Source organism: Panthera uncia, assembly GCF_023721935.1.
Source record: "Panthera uncia isolate 11264 chromosome C1 unlocalized genomic scaffold, Puncia_PCG_1.0 HiC_scaffold_3, whole genome shotgun sequence".
Lineage (NCBI taxonomy): Eukaryota > Metazoa > Chordata > Mammalia > Carnivora > Felidae > Panthera > Panthera uncia.
In genome coordinates, this window is record NW_026057584.1 from 768,680 (window position 1) to 782,934 (window position 14,255).

General features: G+C 48.9%; 1 protein-coding gene across 7 annotated transcripts in view; it reads right to left on the reverse strand.

The window, feature by feature from the left end:
• The window catches only part of FARP2 (FERM, ARH/RhoGEF and pleckstrin domain protein 2), a 104,457-nt gene that overhangs the window by 35,517 nt on the left and 54,685 nt on the right, over window positions 1–14,255 (reverse strand). For 6 of the 7 annotated variants that reach the window (XM_049614502.1, XM_049614500.1, XM_049614499.1 and 3 more), the window contains 6 exons: window positions 11,578–11,725; window positions 6,789–6,884; window positions 4,437–4,600; window positions 4,035–4,103; window positions 3,461–3,518; window positions 495–747 (listed from right to left, as the gene is read on the reverse strand). In XM_049614502.1, the coding sequence (XP_049470459.1) occupies window positions 495–747; window positions 3,461–3,518; window positions 4,035–4,103; window positions 4,437–4,600; window positions 6,789–6,884; window positions 11,578–11,725 (788 nt within the window). The remainder of the gene's footprint in view (window positions 1–494; window positions 748–3,460; window positions 3,519–4,034; window positions 4,104–4,436; window positions 4,601–6,788; window positions 6,885–11,577; window positions 11,726–14,255) is intronic. The other variant, XM_049614501.1, reaches the window with a different exon arrangement.

Here is a 14,255-nt window from a genome sequence, read left to right on the forward strand (position 1 = left end):
TGCCTTCACCTCAAACAGCTCTGAGGTGTCTGAGGGGTGCACGTTGCCACCAAAGCCATCCTCTCCCTCAAATTCAAAACCGTGCTCTACGTGCATGTGTATGACCCCCGGGGGGTACCTGTCTGGGCTGGAGGGGGTGGAGTTGGGGTGACCACAGGGAGGGGCCTGCGGGGCTAATGCACAGTAGGGGAAGGAAAATGCCTCCGAGCCTCCAGCAAAGAAAGAGATGTCTGCCGGGTCATCGTCTATGAACTCCTCAGACACCTGCAGCCGGGCATTTGTCAATGTGAAAACAGGCCCCCCACCACCACCACTGCCCTGCCGGCCATGTGGGTGCTCCCCCTTGGTGGGGGACAAACCCGCGGTCAAGCCACCGCCACCCCCGCGGTCACTTTTACCAGCACCCCCTGCATCTGGGTCTGTGGCAGTGTCGTGACTCTGCCCCACGGGGCGACTGGGGCTGCAACTCCTCACAACGTGACAAAACCCAACACCTTGACAAGGCTGCGGTGCAGGGGGCCCGGGGGACTGGGCCCGTCTGGTGTTGCCGTCGGCCGCTGCTGTGCTGCTCCTCTCTGCGGCTGGCCTCTTGGTGTCGGGAGCCCGGGGCTCGGTGAGGGAGCCACTGCTGTCTCTGAAATCAGGCAGGCCTCGCAGGGCCAGAGGGGAGGTAGGAACGGAATAGAAGGAGGCGTCTGCTGAAGACGGGGACGCAGAGGTCCTCAGGCCCTCGGTGAAGGAGACGCTCTGCGGGTCACAGATGAAGAGAAGAAAAGAGGCGCACATAAGATTACAAATCATCATTAGAAAGTTGCAAAGCTAACGGACCCAAGCTCGTACGTCTGCCTCTACTAAGAAGTGCGATTGACCAGACTTTCCCCATTAGAACTGAAGATTTGTAAACGTAGATAGGATTTCAAAAGGACCCAGGATCATCTGTTTAAAACCCCTTACAGTTTCATTGTCTCTCTTATGCTGTAAGAGTGCCCCGTGCCACCCTGAGGTTGCAGGAGGGCGTGCTGGATACTCATCATTTCCGGGGCAGAGGACAGAGGGCGTGAGCCACTCCATTCAGCTAACGAGACTCTAAAGCAAAGCACCAATAAGGCGACACACACGGCTGCACATGACGCTCATTCCTCGGAGGTCATGGCCAGGCACTGATGAAGCGCGTCGGTAGTACATTCACATGGGCACGCACGGCCGGGGACTCTGCCAGCGCCGGCAGCACAGGAGCCCGGGGCCTTCTGGAAGCACTGGCGTCACCCCCAGCTCGCGTGAGCAGCTGCTCAGGGGCAGGAGGACCCTGTCCTCACTCACAGTCCCACACGCAAGGACACGGGGTGAGCCCTCTCTTCTCCTTCTGTCACTGCTCACGTGCCACAAGACAGTCATGCCTCCAGGAAACTTCAGGTGACGTATACACACACAACATCGTCAAGAGGGTGGTTAGACCAAGGTATCACCAGACAGTCCTGAATGATTTTCTGTGCAAGGAGCGGCATGCGATATGAGCTCAGCGGTAGAAGCCACAGCGGTGACCGACCAGAAAGAAAATGGTAGCTTTCAGTCCACAGGTCAGTCTCTCTCAGGTGTACATCCCATCGCTTTTTCAATCATCCAACTGTACTCAACATGCTCTTGTGGTTTTTAAAAGACAGTATCAGAACTGAAAGTTTAAATGTAATTTTTAGACTATTCATATTATCTTTTTAATGTTTATTTTGAGACAGGGAAAGAGAGCACGAGTGGGGGAGGGGCAGAGAGAGAGGGAGAGAGAGGATCTCAAGCAGCCTCTACACTGTCAGCATGGAGCCTGATTTTGATTCTCAAAACCCTCAAACCTGAGATCATGACCTGAGCTGAAATCAAGAGTTGTACTGGATGCTCAATCAACTGAGCCACCCAGGCACCCCTATTCATACTATTTTATTCATTCATTTTTAATGTAGGCTGCAGCTCCAACGTGGGACTTGAATTCACAACCTTGAGATCAAGAGTCACACGCTCTTCTGACTGAGCCAGTCAGGTGCCCCCATTCATACTATTTCAAACTATTCAGGGGCACCTGAGTGGTTTAGTCAGTTAAGCTTCCGATTCTTTATTTCAGGTCTGATCGTGATCCCGCGGTTCATGGGATCGGCTCCTACACTGGGCTCTGTGCTGACAGTGCAAAGCCTGTCTGGGATGCTCTGCCTCCCTCTCTCTTTGCCCCTCCTGTGCTTGTGTGTTCTCTTTCTCTCAAAATAAATAAACTTTAAAAAAAATTAAAAAAAAGAAACCATTCATAAATTTTAACTTTGTTTAAACAGAAGTCTTTTATTAATATCAATTGATTTAGCAAAAAATTCCTAAATCTGAAACATACCTAGAAGAGTTAAAGAATGTTTTTATTTAAAAGATCCAATTAAACAAAGTTTGGGAAACACGAGCTTTGATACATAAGGTACAAGTGCAGCTTCTGGAAATACTATAACAATATAAATGATCAACTGTCAACAAAGACTAACATCGAACGGGAATAAAAACTTCTAAATGTGAAACTACAGAGATGCACGAGGAGACAGTGACAGCATCACATGAAGAGAGCAAGAGCCTACATACAGTACGTATGTGGAAGCTGACCTGTGAGCCTGCAGACAGGAAGACTCTAGTCAAGCACACGGGAAGCACAGGGCCAGCTACGTCCCCTCACGCCGGCTCTGCTATCACATTTTGGATTCTGTGGTCAAATGTCTTTCTGTGAAGCATTTGCACGTGCCTCTGGCTATGCCCATGCTTAGTATAGTAGTAATCACGCCAAACACGGATATAAATTTGTCTCCTGCTTTTCACCCTTAACATATTAGCAAAAAAATCTCACTCTGTGAATATAGTTTAAGTAAATTAGCGCCCTAAGCTGGCATTTTACAGTTTCACGCTTTTATAAAGGTAACATTCAGTGTCTGTTTTCCTGACAAGCAAGCTGAGCTTCCTGATAGGCAAGTAGTAGAACTTGCCTGGAACCCTGCCACCCAGAGACGACACGGGACACTTAGGTTTATGCCTCTAGCCTGTCCTCTCTGTGCATCTGTCACTTTAGATTCATCACACAGGCTGCTCGGCCACCTGCTAGCTCCCCTTGCCAACACGTTGTGCGTGTGTCCCAGGCCGCACACCGCTCTCCTGCCCCGGGACTCGTGGCGGTTCCCGGGTACTCCCCATCGAATGGGCACACCTGAAACCAAAACCGTGCTAGTGAGTCGCCTAGCACAGGCAGCGTTACAATACCACCGTGGTGCGTCTCAATGCACAAAGCTTTTTCCTTACTTAGGACTCCTTTTCTGCAAACAGCCCCCGGGCTGGGAGTGCCATGTAAACAACAGGACTGATTCTAAGAGTCCTGTTACAACACTGCCAGGTGATTCTGCAAAAGAGTACGGGTGATAATATCACGTATGTTTCAACCGGAAGGACTAACCTGTCTTGGCAAGTCTGCAGTCAGAGCACGAATAGACATCCGAGTCTTGCTGTGTCTTCTGCAAACAGAGAACAATCTGTGAGCCACCGAGCCTGCCTCTCCCAGCACCTGTTCTGAGGGCAGCCGTGCCCCGAGGAAGAGTGCACGTAAGAACGGGGCTAAGGTTCTGATAACATGCCACAGGCACCTGGCTAGAAACAGGCAGTGACAAAAAGCAGGAATTCAGATAAAACAGATGTCGCAGAAGAGGTAAAATTATCCCCTCACGTTGAAGAAAAATTCCACATGCAAAAAACCCATGCATTTTCAGATTCAAAGTTAAGCATAGTATATAAAAACATTATATATAAGATACGCTATACAGATAGATTAGAGGCTAAAAAGTAATTATCTGTATCTGCGCAAAGTAACTATAGACAGATATTAATCCATTATTTAAAAAAAATAAAAGAAAGAGAACTCCAGTGTCAAAATACATGTTTACGTACTTGAGGTGACTACGTAAAGGTTAAAACTACGTAAAATATTAACTTTAAAAGCACATACTCCCCATCACAAAGACCATGGTGCTCACCTCTCATAGGGAACCCTCTTCACCCCACTGTCTCGGACATAATCCACCAGCTGCTTCTGAGTCCTTCCACTGTGAATAAAAGTTCAGATTTTAAAGGAAAGAATCGGCAGCAATTCACAGCATTAATTTTCCAGGAAGGCGAAATAGCACGTGCCAGCCCTCTAAGTTCCCAGAGACACTGTAAAGTTCTGTTTGTGATAAGCATAACCGATTTCGCACAGTTTTTATCACAACTGTTTTTGCCACTATCTTACTGGATTTGCTCCCTCCAGTTTCACAGTAGCTGTGTTCTGCATGTAATTCTCTGAGCCATTTCACAGCTCTTGCCTGCTGACCAGGGACATGCATACTCTCAGTCCTACAAAGCCGCCAGAGCCCCGCCGACACGTGGTGTGGCCCCACCTGTATCTGAAGGAGGAGCCCCTGCTGAAGAAGACAGCTTTAGCTCTGGGCTGAGGTTGATCAAAGAGTCTGAAGAAGGTGTGATACTCCACACAGATCTTCCAGAAGTTCTTACAGCCGTCTCTACTACCCAACAAGAACTCCAGTGTGTCCTGGTAAGGTCCCTAGAAACAAAACACAAAGGTTCAAGTAACTAATTCAAGAAGAAAATTTAGGCAGTATTCAGGCAACAGGCTTTTTATTCAAAGTTAAAAATTAGGAAGATATTTTTGGGAGACCTGGGTGACTCCATGGGTCGAGTGTCTGACCCTTGATTTTGGCTCAGGTCACGATGTCACGGTTCATGAAATAGAGTCCCGAGCTGGGCTCTGTGCTGACAGCACGGGACTCTCTCTCCCCCTCTCTCTGCCCCTCAAGTGCTCAAGTGCGAGTGCATGTGCACGCACTCCTGCTCAAAATAAACTTGGGCCGCCTGGGTGGCTCCGTTGGTTAAGTGTCCAACCTCGGCTCAGGTCATGATTTCATGGTTCGTGAGTTCAAGCCCCGCATCAGGCTCTGTGCTGACGGCTCGGAGCCTGGAGCCTGCTTCGGATTCTGTGTCTCCCTCTCTCTCTGCCCGTCCCCTGCTCACGGGCACATTCTCTCTCTCAAAAATAAAAATTTAAAATAAATAAATAAACTTAAAAAACTCAGGAAGATTCTTATTCTGAAGTATCTATAAAGACTTCTGGTGTCATCTATATTTAAGAGAAGAAATTTCACTGTAGAAATTACCAGAAAGATACAGTCACCCACGATCGCACAACTGCTAACATTTATAAGTGTATCCTTGCGACACATCCCACCCAGCAAACCAGGGCATTTTGTCTGTGAGGCAATTATTTATATGCTGTTGCCTGCGGAGTTTTGGGATGTGCTGGATGTCCTCACACACATCGCCTTGAAGAAACTACTGCCTTCTCTCATAGCTACTCCTCAGGATAAGTTCCTAGAATTATTACACTGAGCTTAAAACAATGCATATTAAAAAAAAATTATTTATTTACTTATGTAATCTCTACATCCAACACGGGGCTCAAAGTCATGACCTCGAGAACAAGAGTCACATGTTCTTCCGACTGAGCCAGCCAGGCGCCCCCACAATGCACATTTTTGAACCTCGTGACATATTACTAAATTATCTCCCAGAAAGACTGTCCTACCCAGACTCCTGTATTCTGTCTTTAAAATCTAAGTGCTGACGGATGCAAGGTGTAACTGCCATGGGCAGGTGCAGCCGCAGCCCTGAGCCTTGATGGAGTGTCACGCTGTGGCTCCAGCACACTGGGCAGGGACGCTCCTCTTTCCAACTTGTCCCAACAGCCCCAGAACCCTTTCTTTCACTCACGGAGAAAACGGCAGCCCTTTACCTGATTTTGTGTATGTTTTCAGCATCCCTTATCCTTCCCTCCCGTCCCTACAGCAGATACTTGAGTAAGAAACGAGCCCTCCTTCCTGGCTTCTACAGAAAGGAAACAGCCAGGCAGCCCAGGAACCTGCTGTTGGGCAAAAGCTCTTGCTAATCAAGTGCCTTTTAAAAGCTTAAGTAGAGCCTTCTTCTCAGCTGGTTCAGGGCCTAAATCTCCCACCACTGGAAGCCAGTCTTCGCTGACACGGCCTCTTAAGCCTCAACCGCAGCGTTCGGCTAATCTACTCTCATTTCCTAACCTCCTTTGTACACTGGGAACGTACCAATGTGGACATCTTCGAATCGTTTCAAGTGCTGGATTTTTCCTAACTATCACACTTATAGAGACATTTACTTTTTTCCATCTTTACCCATTTCAGTAAATTCATATGTAATTATTACTTTATTGACAGACAATCTCAAATGGAAGGAGTACTTATTTTCTGAAAATCAAGACTTCTCCACTTAGAGCACGTAAAAGGTCAATTTCTGAATCAAAGAGCCAGGAGAATACTGGGAACGTCCCTCAGCTTACTTGTGACAGAAGCTCTAATGCTAACGTGCTGTAGGCCTTCAGACCACAGCCTCCTTACCTAGAGAACAAAGAGGCTCAATAAACAGACTGTTCTCAGCAGCCCCTGGGAGCTTCTCTCTCTCACCCCAGACCCGGCTAAACCCGAAAGCCAGCTGGGAAGAGCTGTGTAAGTGGTCCCTGCCCAGAACGCTGACCCATCCTCAGTGGCAGCCCTACAGGGCAGGTTACCCAGAAGCCTTTCCGCACAATTCCAGATCCCATCCTTAAACTCTTGTGTGCGTGGCGCCAAAGTGCTTTATAATTTGAAAAGTCAATATTCTAGCAGAATAAATTTTCTTAAAATTTAGAAAGTGCTCCAAATCGTACTTACACGGACCTCTGGGTGCAGTTTGATGAGAAACCTTTTCCTCTTGAAGCTGAGTTTTCGGACTCTGGACCAGTTAAAAGTGTTAATTTTGGTGGTGCCCTGAAATCCAAGAGATGCACACTCAGGCACGTTTATAATCCAGACAGACACACACATTTTTTCATGAAAAGAGAAGATTTTTTATTTTTTAATATAGATTTTTGAAAAAGAACACAACCAGGGGAGGAGTGGAGGGGGAAGGTGGGGTGGGGAGGACCTCTGTCAGCACAGAGCCCAACGTGGGGCTTGAACTCACAAACTGTGAGATCATGACCTGAGCTGAAGTTGGATGCTCAACCGACCGTGCCACTCAAACGCCCGGAAACAGAGAAATGTTTAAATTACAAACTTACCAGATAGCACAACAACCCACTTGATACTTTACAATTGTATTTGGAATGGCTCTGAATTAAAATGTCAACACTAAACATACAAATCTGCCTGTTTTAGGAAAAGTTGATGTTTTTGATACGGCTTTCCTACAAATTTACACACAGTATATTTACACACAGAGAGTGTGCGTGCACGTGAGTGAGCAGGAGGGGGCAGCGAGGGAGAGAATCCCAAGCAGGTTCTGCGCTGTCCGCGCACGCAGAGCCAGACTCGAGGCTCGATCCCACCAACTGTGAGATAATGACCTGAGCCGAAACCAAGAGTGGGACACTTAACTGACTGAGCCACCGAGAAGCCCGCCCCGCTTTTAAAGTTTATTTATTTAGAGAAAGAGTGAGAAAGAGAGCAGAGACTTTCTAACTTTTAAACCTGAGCAGCCGGCAGCACTTCTCTCACACAGATTTGTATGCAATGACCCATGGTGTAATTAGAAACGTCAGGCAGGGCCTGAGACAAAACCCAGGCATTGTGGGCCCCATGTTCAAGCACTCCTGCTGGGACAGAAACCAGCACCCCCCCCCCAACCTCCCCAGCAGCTCTGACGCCCGCCGGGGATGCCTGTGGGAGACCTGGCCTCTGAGCCCTCCCGCACCCCTAGATGGCCGCCGAATTTTAAATTTGGTTTTCATACTATTGATCACGTGAGTACAGCTCACAGGCTGAGCTATGGTGAATTCTAACTATATTTTGCTCCTTTTACTTTTTCTTGACTTACTGAGTGCCTCTTTTCATTTACTCAATTCTCTATGTTCCCATCACTAATTCAGCCTAAACCATCCACGCAGAATTTAAACTCTTCGATGGGTCTGATCCCCGAGACAATTTTCTCCCTGCTGCCTGTGCGCTGGCAGGTGCTCTCTGGGCCCCGGCCCCCAGCGTGAGGCCCCGCCCACCGCCGCCAGCCTGGTCTCTTTTGTCCTTTAAGGGGTGCTCAGCACTCACACCTTTGCAAAACTGCGTGTCTGGAAAACTCTCTTATTTTCTCTGCACGGAAGTCCTGGGAAGTCCTGCTGGACAGGGCACAGGCCCTTGGGTGGGAACTGACTTACTTTCGTGTTCTGCACGACCGCCTGCCCGGTCGTCTTGTGGCTTCCAGTGTTGCCCCTGACGAGTCTGACACGCTTCCTGGTCTCTCCTGGAAGCTCTCTGGTCCCATCCCCTACTATGACATTTCACGCTGCTGTGTTCTGTGGTGATCTTTCCTTGTGGGTTATACGAGGAACGTGTAGATGGTTCTAACGTGGAAATTTGTGCATTCGGTTCTGGATATTTTCCCCAGGTAATTTCTTAAAGGCTCCCTCTGCTGCTTTGGGCTTCCTGGGTGCTGGGCCTCCTGAGCTGTTCTCTGAATTTTCGCTCCCCTCCTCCACCTTCAGTCAAAGCCTCCTGGTGGAGATTCTGCCTCACTTTCATCTTCCAGTCCCATCCTGCCAACACTGCCCTCTCTGCCACCGCATCTCAGACCTGCAGGCGCTCCTGTTCTCCGTGTGTCCCTGTGACTGGACACTGCTCGTGTTTCAGAGATGAAGGTCCTCTCTGACTTCTGCAGGGCGTTCCGGAAAACGTAAGACAGTAACACGTCAACAAGATCCAAACTCGCAGGCACCAGAATGTGTCCACAGGGAAAAGCCCCCTCACTGGCTCCCGGAACCCACAGCTGCCTTCCCCGTGGCCACGAATACCACCTGGTTCTTCTATGGCATAAATGGGGTGTAATTCTCCTTTTTCCCCACGGGCAGCAGCAAACCCCACACACACCTGTTGAGTCTTTGCTCACACAACAGGGACAGGGCGTCCGACGGAACGTCCCACGTGCCGCGACACAGGAAGCCTCTGTGTTCCTGTGCAGTTGCCTGATACTCCACAGTATGGATGCACCAGCCTCCTGATGAATTACCAGTGTTTTACTGTTATAAATGACTAGACTAGAATTTCACATAACAAGATGAAAACTGTACATTCGGATTCCTATTCCTCATAAGCATCACCCAGCATAAAGCAATTTTCTGTGTCTTGCCCATGGGACAGACAAAAGGTGGGGTCCTCTCTGAGGATTCTATGGGCTTTGTTTCTCCTCTTCCGTCCCTGGCATAGGTTCGGTTTCTTCTGAACGGAGAGGATTTCGATCCCTGGTTATCTCAGTTTGAAAGTGAGGCCCAGGACTGCGGGAGCCTGTGACCATCTGGTTCAGTGGGTGTGAGATCTGGAGGGAAACAGGATAACTGAATGGTCTTAACATGCCTCTCCACAGATTGCTTATTAGTTGAAAGAGAAAAACTAGTAACTATAGTAACTGGTAGCTAATAACCGGAAAGCAGAGATGAAGATTCACACCACCAGTGAGGCCAGGTGGTGTCTCTGTCGTGACCCCCTGAGAAGGACGTGACAACACCCGGGTAGGGGTCCAGCTGGGAATGTGTCCCCTGAACCTAATCCCAGGAAAACAGCTGACAAACCACAAGTCAAGAACATCCTATTAAAGAAAAAAAGGACTGTGCTCTTCAATACTGTCAAGGTGGTAAAAGATAAAGAAAAAAATAAATGTTCCAGCTTAAAGGACACTGCAGGCACGATCGCTAAGTGCTGCCTCTGGTCCTCGACTGGGTCCCATCCTGGGGAGAACAGCAGCTGTGAGGACGCTGCCGGCTGACAAGACCAGAAAATGAACAGTGGATCAGCTGCATCAGTGAGGAGGTAAGGGAGCCCTTTCTTGTTAGAAATATGTGCCTTCAGTGGTCAAGGGCCCTCAAGTCTACACCTCACTCTCAAATGCTTCAGAAAAACCGTCTGCAGGTGCACACGTGCGTGTGCATGTAGAGAGTTGGGGGACGAGAATGTGTGCTGGGGGAAGCACAAACCATAAAGCACAGGTGAGAAATGCTGGAGCGCGTCAATCTGGGCAAAGGGCAAGTGGGGGCTCGATGTGCTGTTCTAATTCTTTACAGTTTTTCTCTAAGTTTGAAAGTATTTCCAAATGAAAGTCTTTAAAAGAGGAGGGTCTCTGTGGGCTGGAGTAGGGACGCAGGCCTGTCACCACGGGGTGCCCCTGCATCAACAATTGAGAGAGTAATAGTGAATTCCATCTAACGTGGTTAATTTGAAGACTCTAATTTCTGGTTTTAACTTCTTCCAGTTACAAATTAGTTATCCTTTTCTGGAAAATGACACTGGCTGGATTCGGATGGATGTGATTTTCATCACGCATGATGGTAGAACTGTCATCTGAGTGAGCAGGTGTGGGAGGCCATGGGTCCACCAACTCACTGGGTGTGCCTGACACGATCATTGCCTGTCAGTCAGTGTACGATATAACACAATTAGCGTTCTGTTTACAAATTAATTTTTTTCCCAGTAGGCAACTGAAATTCGATGGCTAGGTTAAAAAAGGAAAGGGAAAGAAAGCAAGTGTAGCTTGACTACAGAGGCCTGGACTAGACAAGCCATTTTAGGGAAACAGGTTAAAAAGGGCCCACAGATGGGGCGCCTGGGTGGCTCAGTTGGTTAAGTGTCTGACTCTTGATTTCGGCTCAGATCATGATCTCATGGTTCATGAGATCAAGCCCCTCGTCGGGCAGGCTCTGTGCTGGCAGTGCAGAGCCTGCTTGGGATTCTCTCTGTCTCTCCGCCCACCCCCTCAAAATAAATAAATCACCTTAAAAAAAAAAAAAAAAGAGCCCACAGAGTGGACTCCCTGGAGTCCCAGGATGCAGCCCTGGACTCCCAGGGTGCAACCTCCCATGGCGGTCAGCAATGAGCAGGTCTCTGCAGGTCGGCTGCATGCACCTGGGCCACTGAGCCCGAGTGAGAGGATGCAGGGAGCCCTCCACCATGTCCAGGCACAAAGGGTCTGTGTTCCTCTGCTTCGGATGCTTCCACAGCAAAAACCCAAGCACACACATGTGTGACTGCAGGCAGAACTTAGTGGCCATTTTATGTCACTAATTACATATCCATACATAACTAATACACAAGTTCCTGAAGGCTGTACTGACGCTTATCACGTGCAACAGACTCTGATACTTTCCAGTCTGTTTCATGTACTGAAATGACACCTCACAGAGGGGCACACCCAGATCTGCAGCAGGTCCATGCCTGAAGCGTGGAAGAGCCAGTGTTTCTGTTGAAGGTTCTATGGACATGAACTGTGGCTCAGCATTAGAATGGTGGCCTTTGACTGCGTGCCCTGGGGGGCAGAGGGCTCTGTGACAGCAAGGACAGGGAAAGAAGTGCTCCGCGGGATGAGACAGGCACGCTAGGTTCCTCCGACCAGTCCAAGACCTTCAGCATCAGAACGAAAATTTACCAATACGTGTAAAATCAGCCCCCACCCAGTCCTCGCACACCCCTGCCCTCTCCCTACCTGGAACACGAGGACACCCATGTGGGAAACGGCCAGGTTAATTTTGGCCCCCTCCCTGTCAGAAGCGGCGTGAAAACGGATGCCATACATTTCCAACTTCCGGGCAATTTCGAGCACCTGGAAATCCGACTCAGCAGGCGTCTGGCCCCTATGATAAAGGACGGCATGATCACAGCACTGAAAACAACCTGATTTCTAAAAGAGCCAAGGTGTGTAACAAAACTGATCAGGAAAACAAAGCAGAATGAAACAAACCTACACAGGAGGCTTTTTTAGAGAATGGATTGCTTTTGTGAGTGTATTTACCCACTACAAGTGCAGCAGAGCACACACAGGCCAAAGAAACTGTCCATTTCCTTTTATCATGTGATCCACTTCCTGATGGGTAGAATGTTTTCTTTGTATGCACAAAATGAGCTGAGGTGCTCAGCCTTGTAATTTGTTCTTAATACTGAGGAGGTGACATGCAAACACTGTACGCAGAGACAGGTACGAAACACAGGGAAACCACAGATAACACCGGTATCTCATGAAACCCATTTCATACTTCAAAAAACCATTTTCGTAATGTACAATTCTAACCGAGAGAGTATACTTTTATAAGGATAAAATTATGAAATGGAATAAAACCATGTTTCCCAAGTGCACAGTCCACAGTCCTGTTCCCAGGGCAGTGACCTGGGCAGGGACCATGGCCCATGTCACACCGACCAGCCTCCAGGAGGCTGCCGCTCAGGGAGGGCACAGCTGGGCGAAGGGGACAGACAGGGTCCTGGTTAGGAGAACCCCTACACAAGGCCTGAGCCCTGCTGTGGCGTTCTCCATCAACAACCCTTCCTCTCACTCCCACATGTCTGAGCTTCTGGATCTTTAAGGAAGAGCCCTTCCCACAGTTTCTATTCTTAGACTAAAACTTCCATTCTCTGAGTCTGATATGGACACCCGACTATCAGCTTATATTTGATAAATCATCATCAAGCAGGAACACCCAGGGTGTGACAACCGTTTTCCATGGTGTCCCAATGCTTCTGTTTTGGAACGGGGCACTGGGCGGAAGCTGGAGGAGTTCTGAGGGGAGGCTAGGGTTAGGGATGCTAAGGGAGATTCTGGTAAGGGCTAAGAAGGAAAAGAGAGCAGAGAAAAAGCTTTTCTTCTCAGAGAAGCCCTAAGCCTCGTGAACAAAATTTGGTAGACACGAGGGTGGTAAAGATCATTCTGGCGAGGTCTCAGAAGTGAGGAATATGTCATTGGAAGTAGGAGAAAAGGCGATCCTTTTTATAAAGTGGCCCAACACCTGGCTGGGTTACATTCGTGTCCTAGTGTTTTGTGGAGAGCCTGATGCAGGCGCGATCTCAAGAACAATGAGATCATGACCTGAGCCGAAATCGAGTGGGAAGCCTAACTGAGCAAGCCCTCCTGGCACCCGTGGCCGAAGAGATTTCTAAGCAAAGTGATGAAGGTATGGCTGGGCTCCTCTGACTGCTGATAGCAATGCAGGAGGAGAGAGATGCCCGAGACATGGAAGTTTAAGCAAAAAGGAAGCAGAATTTTAAGATGTGGAAAGTGCTCAGCCTGCCCATATTGCAGAAAACAAGAACACCGAGGTGTGGCTAAGAGGCTGAGCAGGAGGTCAGTATGGACCGGCCACCGCAATGGAAATCAGGACGGGGGAAGGAGGATCCCAAAGGCAATCTGGGTCAGGGCTGCCTCTCCCATCACAGGCCACGGTGGAAGAGCGTGGGGGTTGGGAACACAACTGGCCCTTGCTCAGGTTTCCAGGGCCAGGGCTGCCTGGAGACGCAGGAGGGTATACTTGAGGAGTACGGTAGGCCTGGAGGGCAGGGCACAGAGCCAAAGAGGATTATTCCTGAGCCTTAAGGTTAATGTCATTTGCTCCACTAGGTTCTGGACTTGCCTGAGACCCGTCACCCTTTTCTTCCTTCTAGTCCCTCCCTTTGGAAGGGAAATGTGCACCCTGCGCCTATCCCCTACCACAGTACTTTGGTTTTACAGCTAGAGGAGACTGTGCCTCAGGCAAACCATACCTGGAGTCTCAGCCAGATCTCATCAAGATGAGATTCAGGTAAGGCCATGGAATCAGAGGATTTAGTGTTGGCGTTAGAGCAGTGAAGGCTTTTGGGCTGTTGGGGTGGAATGAATGTACTTTGCATGTGAGAAGGACATGAATTGTGGAGGGTGGAACGTTCCAGAGTGAATGTCTGTGTCCTCCAAAATTCAGATGCTTCAGCCTAACCTCTGGGGTGATGGTATTTGGAGGGGAGTCTTTGGGAGGGCCTGGGTGGGGGATTCACGAGTAAGAATGCCCTAACAGAAGCTCCGGGGAGCTCTTGGCCCCTCCCGCCTCATGAGGATGTGCGAGAAGGTGCCATCCGTGCCGCAGGAAGCAGGCCCTCACCACACCCGAGTCTACCAGTGCCTCCATGTCTGACCCCCAACTCCAGAAGTGTGGGAAATCACAGTCTGTGGTCCCCAAGCTGCCTGGCTCGGGGTGTTCTGTTATAGCAGCCGCGAAGGACTAAGACAACAGTTTTCAAATGTTTTTTCTTCAATGTCAAAGATCCAAAAGAACTGTGATAAAAGTAAAAAAAACACTTCTTCAATATCCTCTTGAAGGGTGATTACAAGGGTGTTTCCAGTGGGTCAAGGAAGATAATTAT